The sequence below is a fragment of the Balaenoptera acutorostrata genome, chromosome 18 (assembly GCF_949987535.1).
Source record: "Balaenoptera acutorostrata chromosome 18, mBalAcu1.1, whole genome shotgun sequence".
Taxonomy (NCBI): domain Eukaryota; kingdom Metazoa; phylum Chordata; class Mammalia; order Artiodactyla; family Balaenopteridae; genus Balaenoptera; species Balaenoptera acutorostrata.
Genome location: NC_080081.1, coordinates 62,388,002 through 62,409,112, shown reverse-complemented (window position 1 = coordinate 62,409,112; position 21,111 = coordinate 62,388,002). Strand labels below are relative to the sequence as shown.

The 21,111-nt window shown below is 37.4% G+C and overlaps 1 protein-coding gene across 5 annotated transcripts in view; it reads right to left on the bottom strand.

Annotated features, from left to right (window-relative positions):
- Positions 1–21,111, bottom strand: part of FNDC3A (fibronectin type III domain containing 3A) — a 202,225-nt gene that overhangs the window by 62,439 nt on the left and 118,675 nt on the right. For 4 of the 5 annotated variants that reach the window (XR_009005896.1, XM_057532829.1, XM_007186852.2 and 1 more), the window contains exon 4: positions 5,992–6,068. Coding sequence is in view for 4 of the 5 variants with exons in the window: in XM_057532829.1 (XP_057388812.1) it covers positions 5,992–6,068 (77 nt within the window). In the remaining variant the exon portion in view is untranslated. Of the gene's footprint in view, positions 1–5,991; positions 6,069–10,024; positions 10,130–21,111 lie in introns of those variants that run through there. The other variant, XM_007186854.2, reaches the window with a different exon arrangement.

Below are 21,111 nucleotides of genomic sequence, written 5' to 3'. Positions count from 1 at the left end.
GTGTGTATTTTACCACAATTAAAAAAAAAAAAAAAAGCTAATATGCAGAGATTAAAAAAAAAAAGAGCCAGACCAGGACCAAGAGTGTGTGGAGAACTCCACCACTTCCAGTAACCACCTGAGCAGCCAGTAACTTCAGAGTAAGGCCAGAGACCTCAAAACTATCTGCTACATCTCCAGCTGCCAAGAAATAGCCAGGACACTGAATTTTATACCAACAGGGTACACTGACGGTGATGATTAAAATAAAATCAAGTCGTGAAAAGGAAAAAAAAAGGTAAAATATCCAAATTAGTCTATGTTAAAAAAAATTAAAGGCAATGAGATAAAATTAAATGGAACTATCAGCATAGTCTGACCACGTAACCACATATGCCACGCAATTTCTAATTAGACAAAGCGCTGTTTTCTTTCCTTTATTTGAACACAGACGTAACTGAGAGGGACTGAAGAGAAAGGAGGTTGTGTTTACTGTCTGACATTTTATACTGTGCACCAGAATATACATTCCATGACAGATCTGTTCCCAATATCTGGTATAATACACCTAGCATATGACAGATGCTCAAACATTTTTTTGTTTAGTGAATGATATGACCAGAAATAAATTCTATTAGTTCTACTCGAATGCTCCCCTGCTCCCCCCTTAACAACACCAAACTACTAGGGTTTTGTGACTTCTTCAATGCTTACAGTCTTTGCTTCCTCACTACTTTTAGCAACCTACTTCTATTGCCTCACCCTGAACCCTGAACTACTCCAACTTTAAGCTATTAAACAATAATAAAGATATTTCTGGCCATTCATCCAACAGATATTTATTTTATATATCTAATCAAACACACAGCAATGTCACTACAAGCGACTACAACCTTTCTCTCCAGCTCTTACTGTGACTCTTCGTCCTCATCTAAACCTCTAAGTCCCCTTCCAGTCTCTTACACTGCTGCCCATCTTTTTTGGCTGTTCTCTCCACGAGAGACAGGTAAGACTGAGATCAGACTGGTTTGCAGAATCTTTGAAAAACTTACTGACCTCATTGCTGCGTGCTGACATAAAGGCACAGTGAAATACCAAGTCCAGCTCAAAGGAGTAATCTGAAACTTTTCATGAAGCTGATATAGGCCCTTTCCCCACATTATGAGATCTACAGTTCCCTCCCCGTTAGGTACCCTCTCATCACCATAACAACCCACATTCTATAAAAAACAGGGGAGCCATTCATTACAAGAAAGGCAAAAGGAGAGAACTTTTGCTATTACACTTCAGGAGTTCCATTCAGGTAAATCTATAATATTTTCTTGATAATTCATTAACTTCATCATTAAAATACCAAGTGTTCTGAGCTGCAATGCCCTTAGGGACTATAAGTTATTATTACTTGCCAGGAAATTAAGTTCCTTCTACACTTGTCACCTTTTGCTTTCCGTGTCATCATTTGCTTTGTTTTTTGAGTTTTACTGTTTGTTTGTTTCTCCATTTGATGTCTCAGTTCAGTTGGCACATATTTCTGCCTCTATGCAGTTACGTCAAATCTCTTGTAAACCTCCCTTTCTTACTTGTTAAACTATAATAATAGAGTTCGTGAAGGTTATGTCCCAAATTGTTTGTAATTTTGTAATCAGAAAAAAGGCTAAAGGGAAATATTCTAAATGTTTAAAGAGAGTATCTCCGGGTTATAATAACACTCGGTGCAATTTTTTTCCCTACCCTTTTACATGTTTTCCAAGTTTTCTACGTAATAATGATCAGAAAAATATACAACTTTTAAAATATACAACTATATTTGTTCTTTATCACTAAATATATTTCCCATTGGCTTGTTTGCAAAATTAATATTCCTTTATATTTAAGCTTCCGGTGAACTACATTTTGAACTATATTTAAGCTTCCAGTGAAGTACATTTTGCTTTATGCATATCATTTTAATTAACTTTAGGTTTCCCTATCATATTGGATGGTATCTTACACAGTGTCATGGTTAATAAAAATTTTTTTTAAAAAAAGATCCATTTTTCTGATCCAACAGTAAAAGTTATGTAACTGAAAAATTAAGTCTGACTATTCCCATTACTGCTGAGTAGAATGCTAAAGTATCAGAGCACTAAGGTACAAATATTATAAAATAAACAATATTGTGGAACTCTTGAATAGATATGCAAAGGAACTATAACACAACTGGCAATTTTAATGGCGAGTTTGGGTTTTGCAAATTACAAATGAGAAAAACAGAACCAATTAATCCCCAAATTACCCAGTGTATAATACCCTGACTGTCTGTTATTCTCAAAAATGAAGTTAAAATATATGAGTTAATGATGAGTTCACACCTGAAGTGTGTCTAAACTTAATGGGGACATGCCATTGGTACAAACATCAAAAATTTGAAGGTTGATTTATCCTGGGTAAATCATGATTTCTTCATGTTTCTACTAATAAGTATTTTTGTTAAATCTCAACCTTCATCTTAAATTAAGATCTGTCTTTTGAACCTTTCATTTTTCAGCCTCAATATGCTCCTAGATATGTAGCATCATTACTTCCTCAGTGGTAGAGCTAAACAGTCCCAACACTGGATTTTAATTTTTGCAGTCCTTACTTGCCTGACCAAACGTTTTAGGATACATACATTTGCTGAATCCTGTTAGTATGTATTGAATTACATGATGATATAGCAAAAACATTACTTGACCCTCCTTGGATCACTGGCCTTCAATAAGAGATACACGTAAGGCCAAGGCCGGGATGGAGGTGATTAAACCTGCTGCCCTGAGGGGAGAACAGTGTACGAAAGTCTAAAGGGAGACTATAGATGATAGCTATTCATGGATTTAGTGTGTGTGCTACTTGGTTCCTGCTGAACCAAATACAGCTTGTACTTAACAACAGCCATCTCTGTGTCTTAACATTTGGTTCAACTCCCAGCTTCTATATTTGCTAATATAATTACGTTTGCTTATGTGCCAAGTTTTGGACAATTATCAAGCTCTTAGTTGTGCCTAGAACTTGGCTCTTTATAAGTATTTTCTAACATCAGAAATTGCGTATGTCAGGCAATGGGGGATGTACTTCAACAGTGATGTCAAAATGTTAGAATCCATTCTTACATAGTGGGTACTTAAATTATTTCAATAATGATGAAACTAGATTTTTGTCCTTGGATTACCGCTGTGTGCTTAAAATGATACATTTCCTAGAGATAATCTTAAACTAAGGTTGATTAATTGTTAATTAATAATTAGCCTCACATAATCCTTCCAGTAAGATTATTGTTAAAGTTCATTCACTTATTTGACAAATATTTATGAAACACCTACTGTATTTGAGTTACCACAGAACAAAAATAATAATTAAAAGTACCTCCCTATGCTCAAGGAACTTAAAATCCCATATAAGAAGAATATATATATACACAATTATAATACCAGGTGGTATATAACATATAACCAAAGAATGGCACAAATAACTCGATCTAGGTTCTCAAGGATGGGTAGAATTTCAAAAGGCAGAAATGAGGGAATGAATAACATTCCCCAAATAACAGCATTAACAAAAGCATGGAGAAAGAAAAACATCAAGTGAGCATGTGAGTAGTCATGTTTGGCTGCAAAAATAGATTATGTGATTAGATGTATCAAGAGAAGGGTACGAAGACAAACTAGAAGAGAACTGTGTTAAGGCCTTATATGTCAAGAAATCCAGACTTCATTGAGTGGACAAGCCAAATAATAAGCACAGAAGTGAAAAAAATCAAAGAAGTAATATAGGAAGATTATTTCAGTAGCTCTTGGCCTAAAGATATAGAACCTCAACTTGGATGATTATTTGATTGATTTACTAATATTTATTGAGCCCTTAATATATGACAGGCATTGTACTCAGCATCGAGGAAATAACAATGAATATGAATCCTATATGACCTAGTCCCATTATCTCTCTGACCTCATTGCTTACTATTATTCTGCCTTAAGGACTCAGTCCAGCCACGATGGCCTCCTTGTTGTTCAGGCATGCTCTCATCTTAGGCCATTTGCATTGGCTGTTTCTGTTCCCAGAATCCTCTTTCCACGAACAGATGCATTGCTAACTCCCAACTGTCCTTCGAGACCTGGTTCAAAGGCACCTTTCCAATGATGCCTAGTCTGATCACCCTATTTAAAAATGTAACTAGTTCTATTTTCTTTCTATTACTCACCACCTAATACATAATATAATTTATCCATTTATTATGCTTACTGTTTCCTTTTTCCCACAAGAATGTAAACTACGGAAGTATGGAGGTCCTTGCCTCTTTTTATTCAAGCACCTAAAAGAGCGCCTGACATATATGAGCACTCAATACATATCTGTTGAACACTGTTGAATACAGGAACTGTAAGAATTCATAATCTTCTCAGGAAAGAGAATTTATTAACTAAACAGTGTGACAAATTCATTAAAAGAAGGATATACATAATGTGCCGTGAGAACCCCAAAGGAGAGGCACCTGAAAAGCTTCAAGGAAAGCTAAGTCTAGAAGGTCATCATTGAGTGAAAGGAGAGGGGTAGAAATTTGCTGTAAAAATAAAAGGTACTGTTAGCTGAGAGAAGAGGATACGCTATAATTGCCTTCAAAGAATCTGTCTTAATCATCTTTATGTCACTGGCACCCAATACAGAGCTTGACATGTGGTACCATTCAACACATTTGTTAAACTGAAGTGTGCTACAGAGAAAAGACTGGGTATCCTCTTTAGGTGGCGAAAGGTCTGAGAAGGAACACCCAGAGAAGTAGGAAGAATCAGGATAGCATTACTTCAAGGAAATCTGAGATAATCTGGGATAAATCATATGAATAGGGTCAAATGTTTAGAGCTGAAAGAGGATCAGGCTGGAAAAAGGCCTTTGGTTTGGTATATACCAGGGAGTAGATTTAGTAGGGTAATAAAGGCAGAATGCAGGCTAAGGAGTCAGTGTGCTAAACAAAAGTAGAAAGTGAGCAGATTACTCTTCTGAAAAGCTTACGAAGCACTTTCTAATATGTTATCATCTCATCTTACAGTGAGGACACTGAGGCTCAAGTAAATTGATTTGTCCCAGGCCACGCAGCTAGCGAGGGTTTTAAAAATGACATGGATCCAGCTTTTTGACTCTAATTCTCTAATGGAATGCTTCTATTCCCCCCAGCATCATGGTCCTCTTTTGCTCTCATTCATATAGTGGTAGGCTTCACAGAGTGAGCAGTGAATCCACCACAATATCCCACCAATATTCTGGCATAATCAGAGAGGAAGTAAGAGAGGGTCTGAAGAAAATTTCAAGTATAAATTCAGTGCTAGGATAAGAAACTGGCTATTTCCAAGAAGGTTTTGAAGCAATGAGTGCCAACTACATAGAATCTCAGTAGCAGATATTGAACACCTACAGATACTACAGTTTAATTAAGTTTGCCTGGGCAAATAAGTTAGCTATCATTTTTTTCTTTAAGTCAGAGCTTTCCAACTGGTATGTTGGAAAGGGCTACAGGTGTGTGGTGGTATTGATCCCCTTAGCCCTGATGGTTGCAGGTCTACAGGTCTAGAGTCTCTTCTATTGACCACAACGTGCCATACAATTATTATGGGTGTCTGTGAATGATCGTAAGAATAAAATTGGAAGTACCACCTTGGATTACTTTTAAGCAAATGATTAATTTAAAAAAGTTAGTGTAGGCACCTTTAAATCTTAAGATATTACTTACATTACCCACATACCTAAGGAGATAAAACTCTAAAATTAATTCTGTATTATAATTCAACACCTAAAGACAAGGCCAAATGATGAGTGCTGCTAACTTAATTTTTCCTCCTTTACAAATATACTAAATGTACTAAAATATTTGAAATAGATTTACCAAAGATATACTGTACTGGGTAAGCTTCAGCGCTTAAATGGTACTTTTTGTCTGAATTAAACAGTAACATAACGATCACTATTATATAGGTATATAAAGAAAAATTACATAAAACATACCTGTGGGGCATATCCAGGAGGCACGTAAATAGGAGGCACAGAACCATTTGGGGACATCATTGGAACCTGAGCAGGACCTGAATGGGTCACAGAAATGACGTATTAATCCAGGATTACTTAGCAAGCTAAAATTGAAAACAATCTGAATTACATTTTGAATTCTTCATCTAAACACTCAAACTAATAGTGACTATATTACTATGAAAAGAAATTTAGATGTTAAAAAATAGAAAAGTTTAACTTATAAAGTGCACTGATTGCTCTTTACCTATAGTTGTTTCTCAAACTTGCCTAGTGACCATAACAGTCACCTGGGGAGCTTTTTAAAACACACAGGGACTTCCCTGGCAGTCCAGTGGTTAGGACTCACGCTTCCACTGCAGGGGCGCGGGTCTGATCCCTGATCAGGGAGCTAGGTTCCCACATGTGTGCGGCATGGCCAAAAAACCAAAAAAAACACACAGATTTCCAGGTTCTCCTAGAGATTCCTGTTTAGTATGCTTACAGTAAATGGGGGTCTTGAACCAGCATATTTACTTTACAAATATCCAAGGTGATTCTTATAATTGTGCAAGTTAAGAAACGCTGACCTAGAGGAAAATCAAACTAAACTTTGCATATAAAATCAATGAAAAATACAAAAGGCAAAAATCAAAAAAAGTCAAGAGGGAAAAGCAGTAAGAGGAAGAATAGTTAGAAATTTGGGATTTGCTTTGTTAGGGTTAAAAACCTCTTGTGAATGTGCAAGTCATGTCTGTGGGGGCTTGAGAACAAAGTTGGAGAAATGCTATACATGCATATGTACCCAAAGAAAATTTTTTTGTTTCCTACACTGAAAAGCTCTTTAAAAAAAACTCAGCTTGTCTTATTCTAACATTTCCTTTCGTTTTTATAGTGATATCCTTTCCAAACAACTTTCAAAAATATTATCTCATTTCCCTTCTCTAACCAGGCACTGTTGGAAGGTATGTTTTATTCTTTCTATTCCTTTTTTTCCCCTGTAACTTTAGACTGCACTGTCCCCCCACCCACTAGTTTTTAATAAGTTGAAATGAAACCTTCTCAGAGAGCTTTACTAATTTCTAGGGAAATAAAGGTACCCAAGAGTCTGATGAAGAATGTAATGAAGGAAGAGTTCCTTTTATATGTAGATTTCAACCTGCAGAGTACAAATAATGGATCCCAGTCATAAAAGAAACCAAGGAGGAAAAGCTAAATCACAGGACAGAAAAGCAACAAATTTCACTGGTATCATTATACATATTTCAGAAAAACAGAATGAAGAGCACGGAGGTTACAGCAAATCAGATTATAGCCACTCTGCTCTTTCTACGGAAGGAGGAGGGGTGAGGACCAAACAACAAAGTAGTGGTGAAGGCTGGTGAAGGTAGGGGAAGGAAGGTGAGAGGTGGGGAAGGAAAGAAAAAAGAGAATGTAGGAAAAAGGAGGATGCAAGAGGGTAGGTACCAAACAGTGGTAAGGAAAGGGTGAAGAGAGAAGAGGGAGAAGGGAGGGAGGAGGGGGAGAGGATAAAGGCAGGAGGGGAGGGAGGAGGCGGCAAAGGAGGAGAGGTAATAGGAGGATAAGGGAGAAGACAGGAGGAAAGTGAAAAGGGCTGGAAGGGAGGGAGTGAAGGGGAGGGGAAGGAAAGGGGTGGAAGAATGGGAGGAGGAAAGGAAAGAAAGAAGAGGCAGGTAGTAGAAGGAAGAAAGTAGGGAAAAGACTCAGGTGGTTAAGAGGAAGTAAGGAGTGATGTGTATGTGGGCAGACTACCAAATTATACTATATATGACTATAAAATAACTTTGCAACAATACTTTTCCTATCCAAAACAAGCCCACCAAATACATGAAGTTGTTCAGAATATTATCTTAAAATAGCTAATACTAACTTACTACGTGCCAGGCCTTTTATGTACTTTTTTCCTCCTCATAATCATTCTATTAGGTAAATATTATTACTCCCATTTTCCAGATGTAGAAATTGAAGCAGAAAGGTTAATACAGCCCAAGTGGTAGAACTAGGATTCAAAACCAAGGAGTTTCATTTCTGAGGATATATCTCTACTACGTATTTAGTAAACACTAAAATATGCAATTTGGCAACTGATATAATTTAAGCCTTAAGAACTATGCTCTGATGCTTCTAAGGAAAATTAAGGCCTTCTTTATCATCATATCCTTGAAAATCAAGACAGAAAGAAGAACATAATTTTTCTACATCTAAGCAACATTACCTATAAATTCACTAAATAAAACTTGTGAGGTGCTTTATACCTCTAGGCAAGAAAGGCTTCATCCGAAACTCACCTTTTAATTTCTATACGCTGGACTCAAGAGAAAATGACAGCAGTTTTAAAGTAATGCTGGTTTACTTCTATTAGCTAATTTATATAAAACTTTCTGAATCCTGAGAGCTGGCTTAGATACTATTCAGAACATGTGAAATTTAGCTGAGAACCGGAAAGAGAATTCACTGAAAATCACATCTGTAATCTTAATAAAGGAAATTATTTTGTTGAGCTTCTACTATATATGCCAGAGACTGTGGTTCCTTGCATATGTGGTCAAATTTAATCCCTACTTCAAGTCATCAGAACAAGTTTTTGTTTGTTTGATTTTTAGCCTTCAGGGTAAAAAATAAGTTATTACTGATTACATTTAAAGTTGTAAAACTACATAACTGCTTTGGGTTGCTCTTCTTTTACTAAAAATATGAATACATAAATACTAAGTAGTTATAATTCAAACCATTTTATACTTTGAAAGCTGCTAAAATCTTTTATAACTTAGTAGTACAAAATTCTACTTTACTCTTTAATTATATTTAAGTGTGATACTGAAAAGAGAACAAAACAAACCCAATCTAAAACAGACCAGCAGTAAATCCATTACTAGCTGCAGTCCAGGAATAATGATTAACTCATATCCCTATGAAGTAATCATTTCACTTTAGCAAGTGAATTTTCTTACCCTGAGACAGAAATGGTACAAGGTTAGATTAAAAAAAAAAAAGACAATTCATGTATATCGTTATTTAATATCTAAAATACTGGTGTGAAGTAACATGCAACACTGAACACATAAAACTCCCACTGTATAAACATAATAAATACAAGTATTCATGTTCAGAACTACAATATTTACAGCACCACGTCTGTTGCTCTTCCTGTATATAGCAGCAAAACTCTAACATCCTGCATACTTAATGATGCAAAAGTTTGATTACCTCCTTAGTTCCAACAATACTTTTTAATTTAGTAACTACTAAACCCCGATTAAGGACAGTGAGGGAGATTTTGTCCCGATGAAGGAGCTACATCTGTTACTGACTGTACCATTAAATGCACATCTGGCAGGAGAGTGGCTATATCTGTACAACTGTAGATACACCTAGTAATTCCTTAATAATCTATATAATTTGAGCAAAATCTACCCCAAATCACACAGCTATTGATTTTTAAGGGCATATTTCCTTTTCCAAAATCGTGCATAAGAGTAAACAACTCTATTCACCAATTATCTTAAGAAATTTGAGAAGCCTCAATTTCTTAAAAAGTGGCATCAATGATTTAATAAAGACGATATTTCATCTAGTATAATTTAAACTCTTTTTAATTTTTTCTTTATTAGTATACATTCACATTTTTAAAAAAACAAAACTATAAATTTGTCTGGGTTTAAATTCTTAAAATGCATCGGGCTGCTGACGTGCCACACATTCCCTTTTTAAGCAAGCTTTCACAATGGCTTCCAAATAATCTGATGCCGATTTACAGATTTTAGTTGTAAAAAGAAAAGCCTAGTAAAGAAAAGGCTCTGGAATATAAAATATACTCTGTGGAATATAAAATCAGCTCAACCCTAAGTAAAGTCTAATCTTTTTATAACTACATGGCCACAATTTAAAATATTTTTACAGCGACAGACCTGGCATCTATTGAAAAAACACATGGCATGACTTTAGATTAATACGATACTTTCTACATTTTAAAATAAAAGCAGAATGTTTAAAATCAGTCAGCAAATCTTACCACTCATTTTGTTTTTACAGTAGCAGCAGAGAAGAAAATCCAACAAGGAAACAGCGTAGTACACGTTAACAGCTTTAATTGGAGAACGGCGGCGGCTTCTTTCTGTTTTTTTTTTTTTTTTGCGAAGCTGTGAGAGGAAAAGATCCTTTGACCGAGTCACGTGATGCCTATCACGTGACCCGCAGTGACCCGCGGAAAGAGGGAAAAAAACAACCAAGCGTTCCTGCCGGCAGTGTTTGGGATACAGTAAATGATTAATTGATTTCTACTGATTCTGCCTTCGATTTGACCATTTTCGGACTCCCTTATGAACAAACTCAAAAGCTCATCAAAATATACATGGAGAAATAGATATTTGATGTAAAACAAGTCTCTTTGTTCTTACCTTCCTCTGATAACATAATGAGCACTATCTACTAATTCAAGTTTTATTACCCAGCCGGCTGCTTTTCATTTACAAATTTTAGAATACATGTAACACTAATTCACAAGATTCGCTCTGAAATGTCCTTGTGTAACTTGACCCACTCTCCATACTCAACCCGTAAGGAATGCCCACAGTATACAAAAAAATTGTCTGTAAAACACAGGCTTGATCAACGTGTTCCTCTAACATGGGGTTTTAATTTCAGGCTGGCATTTAACCTCTCAAGCTAATAAAGGCTACCACTTTTATTGCTGGTTTTACTTCCTTTTTTTCTGATTTTTTGTTGTTGTTATTGTTTTTAAAGATTCAACCCGGACATTAATACAGATACTTGGTGGATGGCATTCTCACTCATATCCAAGAAATCTGAAAAGACAGGTCATGATTGGGGCTTAGAGCACTGTATTCAAGCATGTGTGGAGACCAGGAAAGAGACTACAGATGTTCAGTTACAAAAGAGGGGAATAAGACTGTGAGAACTTTTGGGGGTCTTTTCATTACTTTATGGTGCTATGCAGTTAACGAAATTTATTAACAGCTAATACGCATATACAGGTAATGATAATGATTGTGATTTGTAACAAGTTGCACAGTGGAAAGAAAATGGATTTTGGTATCAAAAGATGTTAAGTTTTAATAACAGCTTCAATATTTATTAGCAAGGCAATTTACTGCTCTTCTGTGAGTCTGTTTCCTTCTGTAAAAAGGTTAAAATAATCAACCTCATAGCACTGCTGTGAGAATCAAATTAGATAAATTTAAAGTACCAAATACACTGATTGGCAGCACTCAATAAATGATAGTTATTATTATAGGTATGATCACTATATGTTTTAAAAAATAATAATACTATAGTGCAGAGTATGTACAGGACACCATCCAGTGTTTTACATGTGTTAACTCACTTAATCCTCACAATAATTGAAATAGGCATCATTTATAGGTTAAGGAAATTGAAGCAGAATGCAATTGAGTAACTTGCCGAGGGCACACAATGAGGCAAAGCCAGGATACTCTAACAATAAGGCAATATTTTAAAAATATGTAAACGATGTTCAAAGACTCAGTCTTCCAAAAAGGTGGAAAAGAACTGGCAAGGGATAACCTGGAGCAATAGGTTTCAATAAATACTGGGTTGGCCAAAATGTGCCTTCGGTTTTTAAGTAAAAATAAAAGACACATTTTTCATTTTCACCACGAACTTTATTGAACAACATATTCACCCTTTTGTTCCACTACCTTCTGCCATTTTCAGGCAACTTCATAATTCCATCTTCCCAAAACTTTTTATTTTTTTTTAGCAAAGAACTGTTCCAGGTGCCTTTTACAGTCTCCCAGGGAATTTTTTCCATTAAGAGAATTTTGTAAAGACCGAAATAAACGGAAATCCGAAGGTGCAATGTCTGGTGAATACGGTGGATGAATCAGAACTTCCCAGCCAAGCTGTAACAGTTTTTGCCTGGTCATCAAAGAAACGTGCGGTCTTGCGTTATCCTGATGGAAGATGATGCGTTTTCTGTTGACTAATTCTGGAGGCTTTTCGTCGAGTGCTGCTTTCAGTTGGTCTAATTGGGAGCAGTACTTCTTGGAATTAATCGTTTGATTTTCTGGAAGAAACTCATAATAGAGGACTCCCTTCCAATACCACCACGTACACAACATCACCTTCTTTGGATGAAGACCAGCCTCTGGTGTGGTTGGTGGTGGTTCATTTCACTTGCCCCACGATCTCTTCCGTTCCACATTATTGTACTGTATCCACTTTTCATCGCCCATTAACAATTTGTTTTAAAAACAGAACGTTTTCATTACGTTTAAGTAGAGAATTGCATGTGGAAATATCGTCAAGAAGGTTTTTTTCCGCTTAACTTACGTGGAACCTAAACATCAAGGCGATTAACATAACCAAGCTGGTGAAAATGATTTTCAACGCTTGATTTGGATATTTTGAGTATGTCAGCTATCTCCTGCATGGTATAATGCTGACTGTTTTCAATGAATGTCTCGATTTGATCGCTATCAACTTCAACTGGTCTACCCGACCATGGAGCATCGTCCAGCGAGAAATCTCCAGCACGAAACTTCTCAGACTACTTTTGACATGTTCGATCAGTTACAGCACCTTCTCCATAAACTGCACAAATCTTTTTCTTGCGTTGCAGTTGCGTTTTTACCTCTCTTGAAATAATAAAGCATAATATACCAAAAATGTTGCTTTTTTTCTTCCATCTTCAATATTAAAATGGCTACACAAAAGTTCACCAGTTTTGACAGGCTATTTTTTTCTTTTTTTGTGGCTGCGTTGGGTCTTGGTTGCTGCATGCGGGCTTTCTCTAGTTGTGGTGAGTGGGGGCTACTCTTTGTTGTGGTGCGCGGGCTGCTCACTGCGGTGGCTTCTCTTGTTGTGGAGCACAGGCTCTAGGCATGTGGGCGTCAGTAGTTGTGGCATGCAGGCTCAGTAGTTGTGGCTCGTGGGCTCTAGAGCGCAGGCTCAGCGGTTGTGGCACACGGGCTTAGTTGCTTCACGACATGTGGGATCTTCCCGGACCAAGGCTCGAACCCGTGTCCCCTGCATTGGCAGGCAGATTCTTAACCACTGCTCCACCAGGGAAGTCCCTTGATAAGCCTTTTTTTAAATGCATGCTGATATGACAGCTGTCACATACAATCTAACAAAATTGTTTTGAATGAAATTAAAGACAACTAAGTGCTACTAGAGCCATCTTACGGAAAAAACTGAATGAACTTTTGGCCAACCCAATACATGCCAGACACTCCAGAGGAGATACGACACTAAGGCAGCGGTCCCCAACCTTTTTGGCACCAGGGACTGGTTTCGTGGAAGACAATTCTTCCTCGGACAGGGCGGAGGGTGGGGAGGGGAGGGGGATGGTTCAGGCGGTAATGTGAGCAATGGGGAGTGATGGGGAGCGGCAGATGAAGCTCTGCTCTTGCCAGCCACTCGCCTCCTGCTGTGCGGCCCAGCGGGGGTGGGGGTGGGGCTGGGGCCCCGTGCACTAAAGGATCATTCTCACCAGTGGGGAAGGGAAATTGTTACCTTCTAAGTTCCTACTAAAAGGCAAGGCTACCCTGAAGAGCATGACTTAATAGCGAAGAGTCTCCTGGTCTCAACAGTATCTCCTCATAAATGTTGGATTCAGGCTCCCAGTAAATCCAATCACGCCTCTGATCTTCAGCCCCTAAACAAAAAGCAAGCCCCGGCAGCCCACTTCCTCATTTTGGCTCATGTTCTCACACGGCTGTGTTTCCATTTGTTGACTCTTTCTTTAACTGATGATCTCCTTCTCAATTCTTTCCACTGTGCTCACTAGAACCTTTTCTCTAGTATAAATTCCCCTACATCCTCAACCTTTTCACAGCACACCTGTTCATGTGCTTTCTTTAAATGAAACCTGGTTTTCCCCAGGACAGTTTTTCCAGCAGCCACTGGGAGCAGAGGCTTCCCATTCTCCCCTGCGGCAGTCTCCAGACCCCCCAAGGCTGCTTCCATTACCACTGTCCTTCCTGTTTGATGCTTAACTTTCTTCTTACTTGAGATCATGCCATAGGAACATACCACCCTCTACCCCTTCTCACTGCTGTCATGCTCAGTCCTCATTTCTTGAGAACTTTGGCACCATGTTCACAGTGTTTTTCCCAGCTCTTGCCCATCAGCACAATGACTTTCATGTCCAAGGAAACCTAACTTCAACTTTTCCTGAACTCTCCTCTTCCATTCTGTTTTTAGTAACCCATGTTCAAAGACATATCTTGGAACTTATCACTTAGATTCCACTATTTCATCTTTGAAATCTTAAACTTTCATGTTTCAGTCTCTGGCCACTATATCTGTCTTTCATCTCTCCAGTTCTCTTTCTTCTACAACATTTGGTCTTCCTCATAATGATCTCCCGTTTCTCCTGATCCACCACTGTCTTCATGGCCTGATCTTTTTTCCCATTCATATCTTCCTTTTACTTCCCCTTCACTAAAAATCCCCAATTTTAGTCAATCAAATAAGTATCTTCTCATAGACCTGAACTGTAGAAATCAAATGGTACTCAGACTGGCATGTTTATAAATTTAGTTATATCCAACCTTAACTCAGCCATCAGCATTGCTCAGGAATCCTTTCAGGAAGTTATCCTTGGTTAAGAACCTATATCCTGTTTTCTACAGTGATTATCAGAGATCTTCACCACTCTCTAAGGACCTTCCTCAACCCAACCTCAACTACATATCTCAGCATGAAACTGAACTCTTTCAATGTTATTTACAAACTTTTCTCACCTCTTCTATTTTCAGAAGAATCACTGTCCCTTCACATTAGGTCAAAGCTATCTCTCCACTTCTACTCTTGATCTGATCTCCATTTCCTACTGGGGTCTTTACTTTATTGGTCTGTCGTCAGTACCCTCTTAACAAGACTTAGCTCTATACCCTTACTATCCTCAACTATCCCCACAGTTGCCACAGAGTTCTATTGCCCAGGATTAGTGACAGGGTCCATACTTTCAAGGACCTTTCAGTTATAATAAGAAAAATGTAAGTTAAAAGTATTTTGTATTTCCTAAAGACCTTGTTAATTCAAGAATGTGCATCAAACACTTTTCCCATAGAAATAAAGTGAGAGGATGCACTGAGAATATCACAATTACAGGAAAACATTATGCAGTGATGAGTATTCATTTTCCCTTTCTACCTGATTATATGACAATTTTAACAAACTTAAAATGCTCCTGCTTTTTATTCCCTCAACACTGTCTCAAATATTTTGCAGAGGGCTCTCTTAAATTAGGAGCATGACATGTCAGCAATTGTATGGACTTCTTGATAACATTTTAATGCATTAACTATTAGCATTCCTGAAATACTGATTTTCAGGTAGGCTTGTCAGTGTAGCACTATACTTGGGTGACGCTGTTTATAAGCACTTATTGGGTACCAGGCACTGGTCTAAGTGCTTTACAGATATTAACTCATCTAATCTGAATAATATCCCTGTGAAGTAGTATGACTATTATTTCCATATTATAGGTGAGGAAACTAAGATACAAAGAGGTTAAGTAACTTGCAAAGTCTCACAGCTAGTAAGCCAGCAATAAAATTAGGTGGTCTAGCTCTGTAACCCATGCTTTTCAACATGACATTACTCTGCTTCTGTTGTTTAGGATATAACAAATATTAAAAATTATAAAATGAATGAGAAAAATTGCAGCACAATAATACCAAAATTCACTTGAAGATAAACCACAAACAGAAAAGCAATGAACATTTGGATGGAAGATCCCACACAATACACCCCAAATATCTGTTAGTTACATATAATGGTAACAAAGCAAAATGTACCTAAATGTATCTCACTGAAATTGTTGAGAAGAAAAATCCTAAAAATTTCTACTAAGTGAGGGATATCATATGGAAAATAGTCAGTGAATTACTTAATAACCAAACCTGTTCCAAAAGATAATTTAAGGAAATTTAAGAGACAAACACAGCATCATAAACAAAAGCTAAAAAACCCCCTAAAAAACCAACTGACCAACCAAACAAAAAGACCTCAAAACAAAATAGATGACAAACTGAAGAAAAGGGAAAATTAACATAGGGAAAATTAAGATAGAAAAAATAATATAAATAAGGAGTGAGGCTGGTATTATGTATGCCCTTTCTAGAGTTGGGCCATAAAACCTTTCTGGTTTGTATGAGCTGAAATGTGATTGAGATATCAAGGACCACACTGTCAAGCTAGTCCTCATTTTCTGCAGATCAAGTACATCTCAAACTGCATGGCCCCAGTGATTTGGCTTGAAAAAAACTAGAGCAGGTATAAAGTAATGCTGACTTTGGTCATAAATGAAATTTAGTAAAGCATCAATAAATGTAAAACTTTTAAGCAATGTATCCTCAAAAATAACTACTAGTTGCAAAATGAATAGCTAAATAGCTAAATAGCAAGCCAGCTATATCAGCTGACTTGTAGAATGGGATTATTATCTATGAAGCAAATGAGAAGCTGGAAGAGTTGACTATGATTTTATAAAATTCCTTCTGGCAATAAATAAGATTAGTTGTTTATTAAGGCTGCTCTTAGACTGTAATAGTAAGTCTGGGTCATTTGCATGTCAGAAAATTTAAGAGGCAGACTCATTCACCTTAGCAAAAAGTGGTTTCAAATCATATAAAATGTAAATTTAAAAGAGTGGGGGGAATTCCCTGGTGGCACAGTGATTAAGAATCCACCTGCCAGGGGCTTCCCCGGTGGCGCAGTGGTTGAGAATCTGCCTGCCAATGCAGGGGACACGGGTTCGCGCCCTGGTCTGGGAAGATCCCACATGCCGCGGAGCAACTAGGCCCGTGAGCCACAACTACTGAGTCTGCGCGTCTGGAGCCTGTGCTCCGCAACAAGAGAGGCCGCGGCAGTGAGAGGCCCGCGCACCGCGATGAAGAGTGGCCCCCGCTTGCCGCAACTAGAGAAAGCCCTCACACAGAAACGAAGACCCAACACAGCCAAAAATAAATAAATAAATAATAAATTAAAAAAAAAAAAAAAAAAGAATCCACCTGCCAATGTAGGGGACAAAGGTTCGAGCCCTGGTCCGGGAAGATTCCACATGCCACGGAGCAAATAAGCCCATGTGCCACAACTACTGAGCTTGCGCTCTAGAGCCCGTGAGCCACAACTACTGAGCCTGCATGCCTAGAGCTGGTGCTCCACAACAAGAGAAGCCACCGCAATGTGAAGTCTGCACACCGCAAAGAAGAGTAGCCCCTGCTTGCCACAACTAGAGAGAGCCCGTGCACAGCAACAAAGACCCAACGCACCTAAAAATAAATAAATAAATAAATTTATTAAAAAAAAAAAAAGTGGGGATGTGAAATATGTCCCTCTTCTACTCCTCTACAAATACATATCTAATCCTCCAAAAGACTGACTCTGACGATGACAGTGACGCTGATTCTTGTGGCAGTATTAAGGTACAGGTTCTGAAAAAGCATCTAAAGAACATGTGTTAAGCTCATGCAGCTTAGACCATAACTGATGCATGTCCATAGTGTCAAGCGACCAAGAAAAGGTTAATGAAGTCTGCAACTAATCAAGTGCTCTATGGGAGGGAGTATATTACAGGGGAGTGGCTGACAGCAGTATAGGCAAATAACCTCAGGAAGATAAGGGGAGCAAAGGATTGGAATCTATAACTTTATCTTGGACACAGATCAAACCTTGTTTATATTAAGTCTATTTGCTTGGCCGTGTTTTTCCTCTTTAGCCTTTCAGGAGCCTTAGTCACCTTGCAGATTGAGCCACACCACAGCATTTTCTTTCTCTAAAGTTTCCCTCTTTACTTGTATTAAACTAAAGTATCAATCAACTTGACAGAAGTTTTACTCTATATTATGCATGCCAATAGGAAGCAAATGTGAGGATCATCCTAAGACCAGATACGGTTTGAATTGACTGGGGTGTGAAGGTGGCCGGAGGTTAGAAGCCTAGATACTAGCCAGGGTATGGTCAATTCAGACATCTGTGTTCTAATGTAGTATTTCCCAAGTATTTGTATTTATATGCCAATAAAATTTCAAAACAAATTCTGGGGACTCATTAAGGTAACCAACTTTTTATGAGACCAAGTAATGACATTAAAAGGAAAAAAGGTGGAAGGGAAGGACAGAAGGAAGGAAGTCTATCCTATATTATCACATAATTTCATTAAGATGCTCAAAACAGTAGAAGGGATTTAACTTCAGAATTTAAAAAAGTCTTTAAGTTAAATAAATTTAGCTTAATGACTACTACATTATCCTTATTTCTGCATTTCCTAGACTGATGAAACTTCCCCAAATCTATGAACAAGAATATGGGAATAACTCTCAGTAGTAAGAAAAGTAAGAATTTGTCCTCAAGGCTGACTAGCTCTGGTGATGGAAGAGGGAGAAAACAGAGCAGAGGTAGGGTAATCATATTATCATCATCCAATCTAGGACACTTCTGAAAATGAAAGAGGTAGCTTAAAAAATCATTAAAATTATATAATTTGGAATTATTCTTTATTGATTGACAAATTGCTTTTATTTTACTGAGGAACATGAAAAAGAGTTATATTAAAAATATTAAAATATAAAATGCTTTATTAAAACACATATGCAAGTACACTAAAGAGCATTTTACAGGTTTTTTTAAATTGAACATCTGAATATTAAAGAGTAGTATAAGAAGAACAATTATTCTTAGTACATATCTATGTATCTTAATCAATTTGTTAGCTATATCTGTCTCTAATTCCATATCACTGGTATTTAACTGAAAATTTTCCTTTTTTCAATGTAGTCTTATTTTTAATTTTTTCATAAAACTGCCTGTAACTGTTGTATTTTATGGTTAATAAATTTGAAGCTATTGATACCTTCAATTGACTCTTTTCTATAATATTTAAGACTATAATGTTTATATTAAGAAAATACTATGATTCTGAGGGTGATGTTTGGTAAGCTGGGAACAAATTCTGCTAAGTGGAGGTTATTCTCAGTTCTGTTTTTTTTCTTATCGAACTGTGTAAATATTTCAGTCCAAATATTTTCACTGGTACTACAATACCTTCAAATATTTTTACAAACAAAATTCACTGAGTTCTCTTTATTTATGATTCTTTTGAATGTTTCACCAAATTTAGGGTTTTTTTTTTTAGCTTATTTTTGCTGAAAGGGTTTACAGCAAAATAAAAAAGCACTGCCAATAATAAATAGTTACAGGTTTATATAATAAATGACAAAACTATTCAGACTATTTTTTATATATTCTGAGGCAGAGATATTTAGATTTTATTTCCTACATATTATTTGTCATTCATCTAACCTATATGCGTCCCACCTATCCCTCCAAGTGGTGGCCTGGTGACACCAAGTGGCCATCAGGGGCATTAGCATTACATACTTCTGCAGCCACCACCACCAAGAGACTGCAAGGAGTTAGCTCTCCCTAGCCCTCCTTTATCTACAAGTACTTTGCTCTACTGCTAAGTACTTTAACTGTTATCCTTGACTTGCTTCTGCCAGGGGTCAGGGAAAGAGAAATGGTTTATTCCGGTTGCCTTTAAGTTTAATCACAGGTTAAAGTAAAAACAAGAGATGGACAAACTGCTTGTTTAGATGAGATCATGGCAGAAGCTGGAAATACAAAATGATGGCTGATCATATACATTAGAGCTTATTTTAATGGAACTACTAATTATACTGTTAAAAAATGAAACGTCTGAAACAAATGTTAAACCGGTTAGATACCAAGATGACAGGCATAAACTGGGACTGTCCTAGACAAAATGGGACATGAGGTCACCCTATTAACAGGGGATGCTTATTTGTTAAGGCTACAAAATGCCTGGCAACATTTATTCACATGAGGCTGGCAATTAGCACAGGCCTTGAGTCTAGGTATTTAACGAGCTGGTGATCATAATTTGGGAATAGAATGAGGCAGGAAGTAACAGAAGAAAGAGAAAAGATCAAGGTAATTATTATTCACTGCTTTAGGGGCCTATCTTTTCCTTGAAAATTTATTATTCATTTTTAAGGCTGGATAAAGTAGACTTTAAATCAGGGGCCTAAGTATGATTCAGAATTACGGGTAACTTCATTTATCTGTGTACAGGTAATTGAAAATTTTTATAATCAGATTTGTAAGCATTTAGATATATCAGTGATAAGCACACGAAGTAGAAAAAGGTTGAAGAATGACTACCACATTATGATTAGAATCTACCTCTAGCACTAAATCAAACTGTATATTGATAGAAAACTTAAAGTAGGAGATGTGTTTACCAAGCACCTGCTTCTAAACAAGAGTTATTTTTAGTGTACTTGTTTAGAAAGCTACAAAGGCTATGATATTAATGTGCATGGATGCAGCAAGTTGTGAACATTACTATTTTTAGTATCAGTCTAATGTGAACAATAATGAATCATTCTTTGTTATTCCAGTAGGAAACAGTGCTTGGGATTTACTGCAGCACATGAAGTTAACTACGTCTCAGTAACTGTACACCCACACACTGACATCACACAGGCAGTGATATGGATCAATGATGCAAATCCTGTCAGGATCAAACATTCAGCCCACAGCAGTTAAAAAAAAAGTGCCTGCATGACAGGGCAGACCAGTCATCCAACATGTACAGACTGCATTAAATCAGTACTGCTGATGTTGAAAAGGGTTGTGTTAGGTCCTTTTTATATAATAGCTAAACTTTTTTTTTTTTTTTTAAAGTTTTACTTGATTTTATTTATTTATTTATTTATTTTTGGCTGTGTTGGGTCTTCGGTTCGTGCGAGGGCTTTCTCCAGTTGCGGCAAGCGGGGGCCACTCTTCATCGCGGTGCGGGGACCGCTCTTCATCGCGGTGCGCGGGCCTTTCTCTATCGCGGCCCCTCCCGTCGCGGGGCACAGGCTCCAGACGCGCAGGCTCAGCAATTGTGGCTCACGGGCCCAGCTGCTCCGTGGCATGTGGGATCTTCCCAGACCAGGGCTCGAACCCGTGTCCCCTGCATTAGCAGGCAGATTCTCAACCACTGCGCCACCAGGGAAGCCCTATAATAGCTAAACTTTTAAATTTTAATTATAGATTTCCCACATACAGACTCTATATTTATCTTTAAGCTTCCTCACA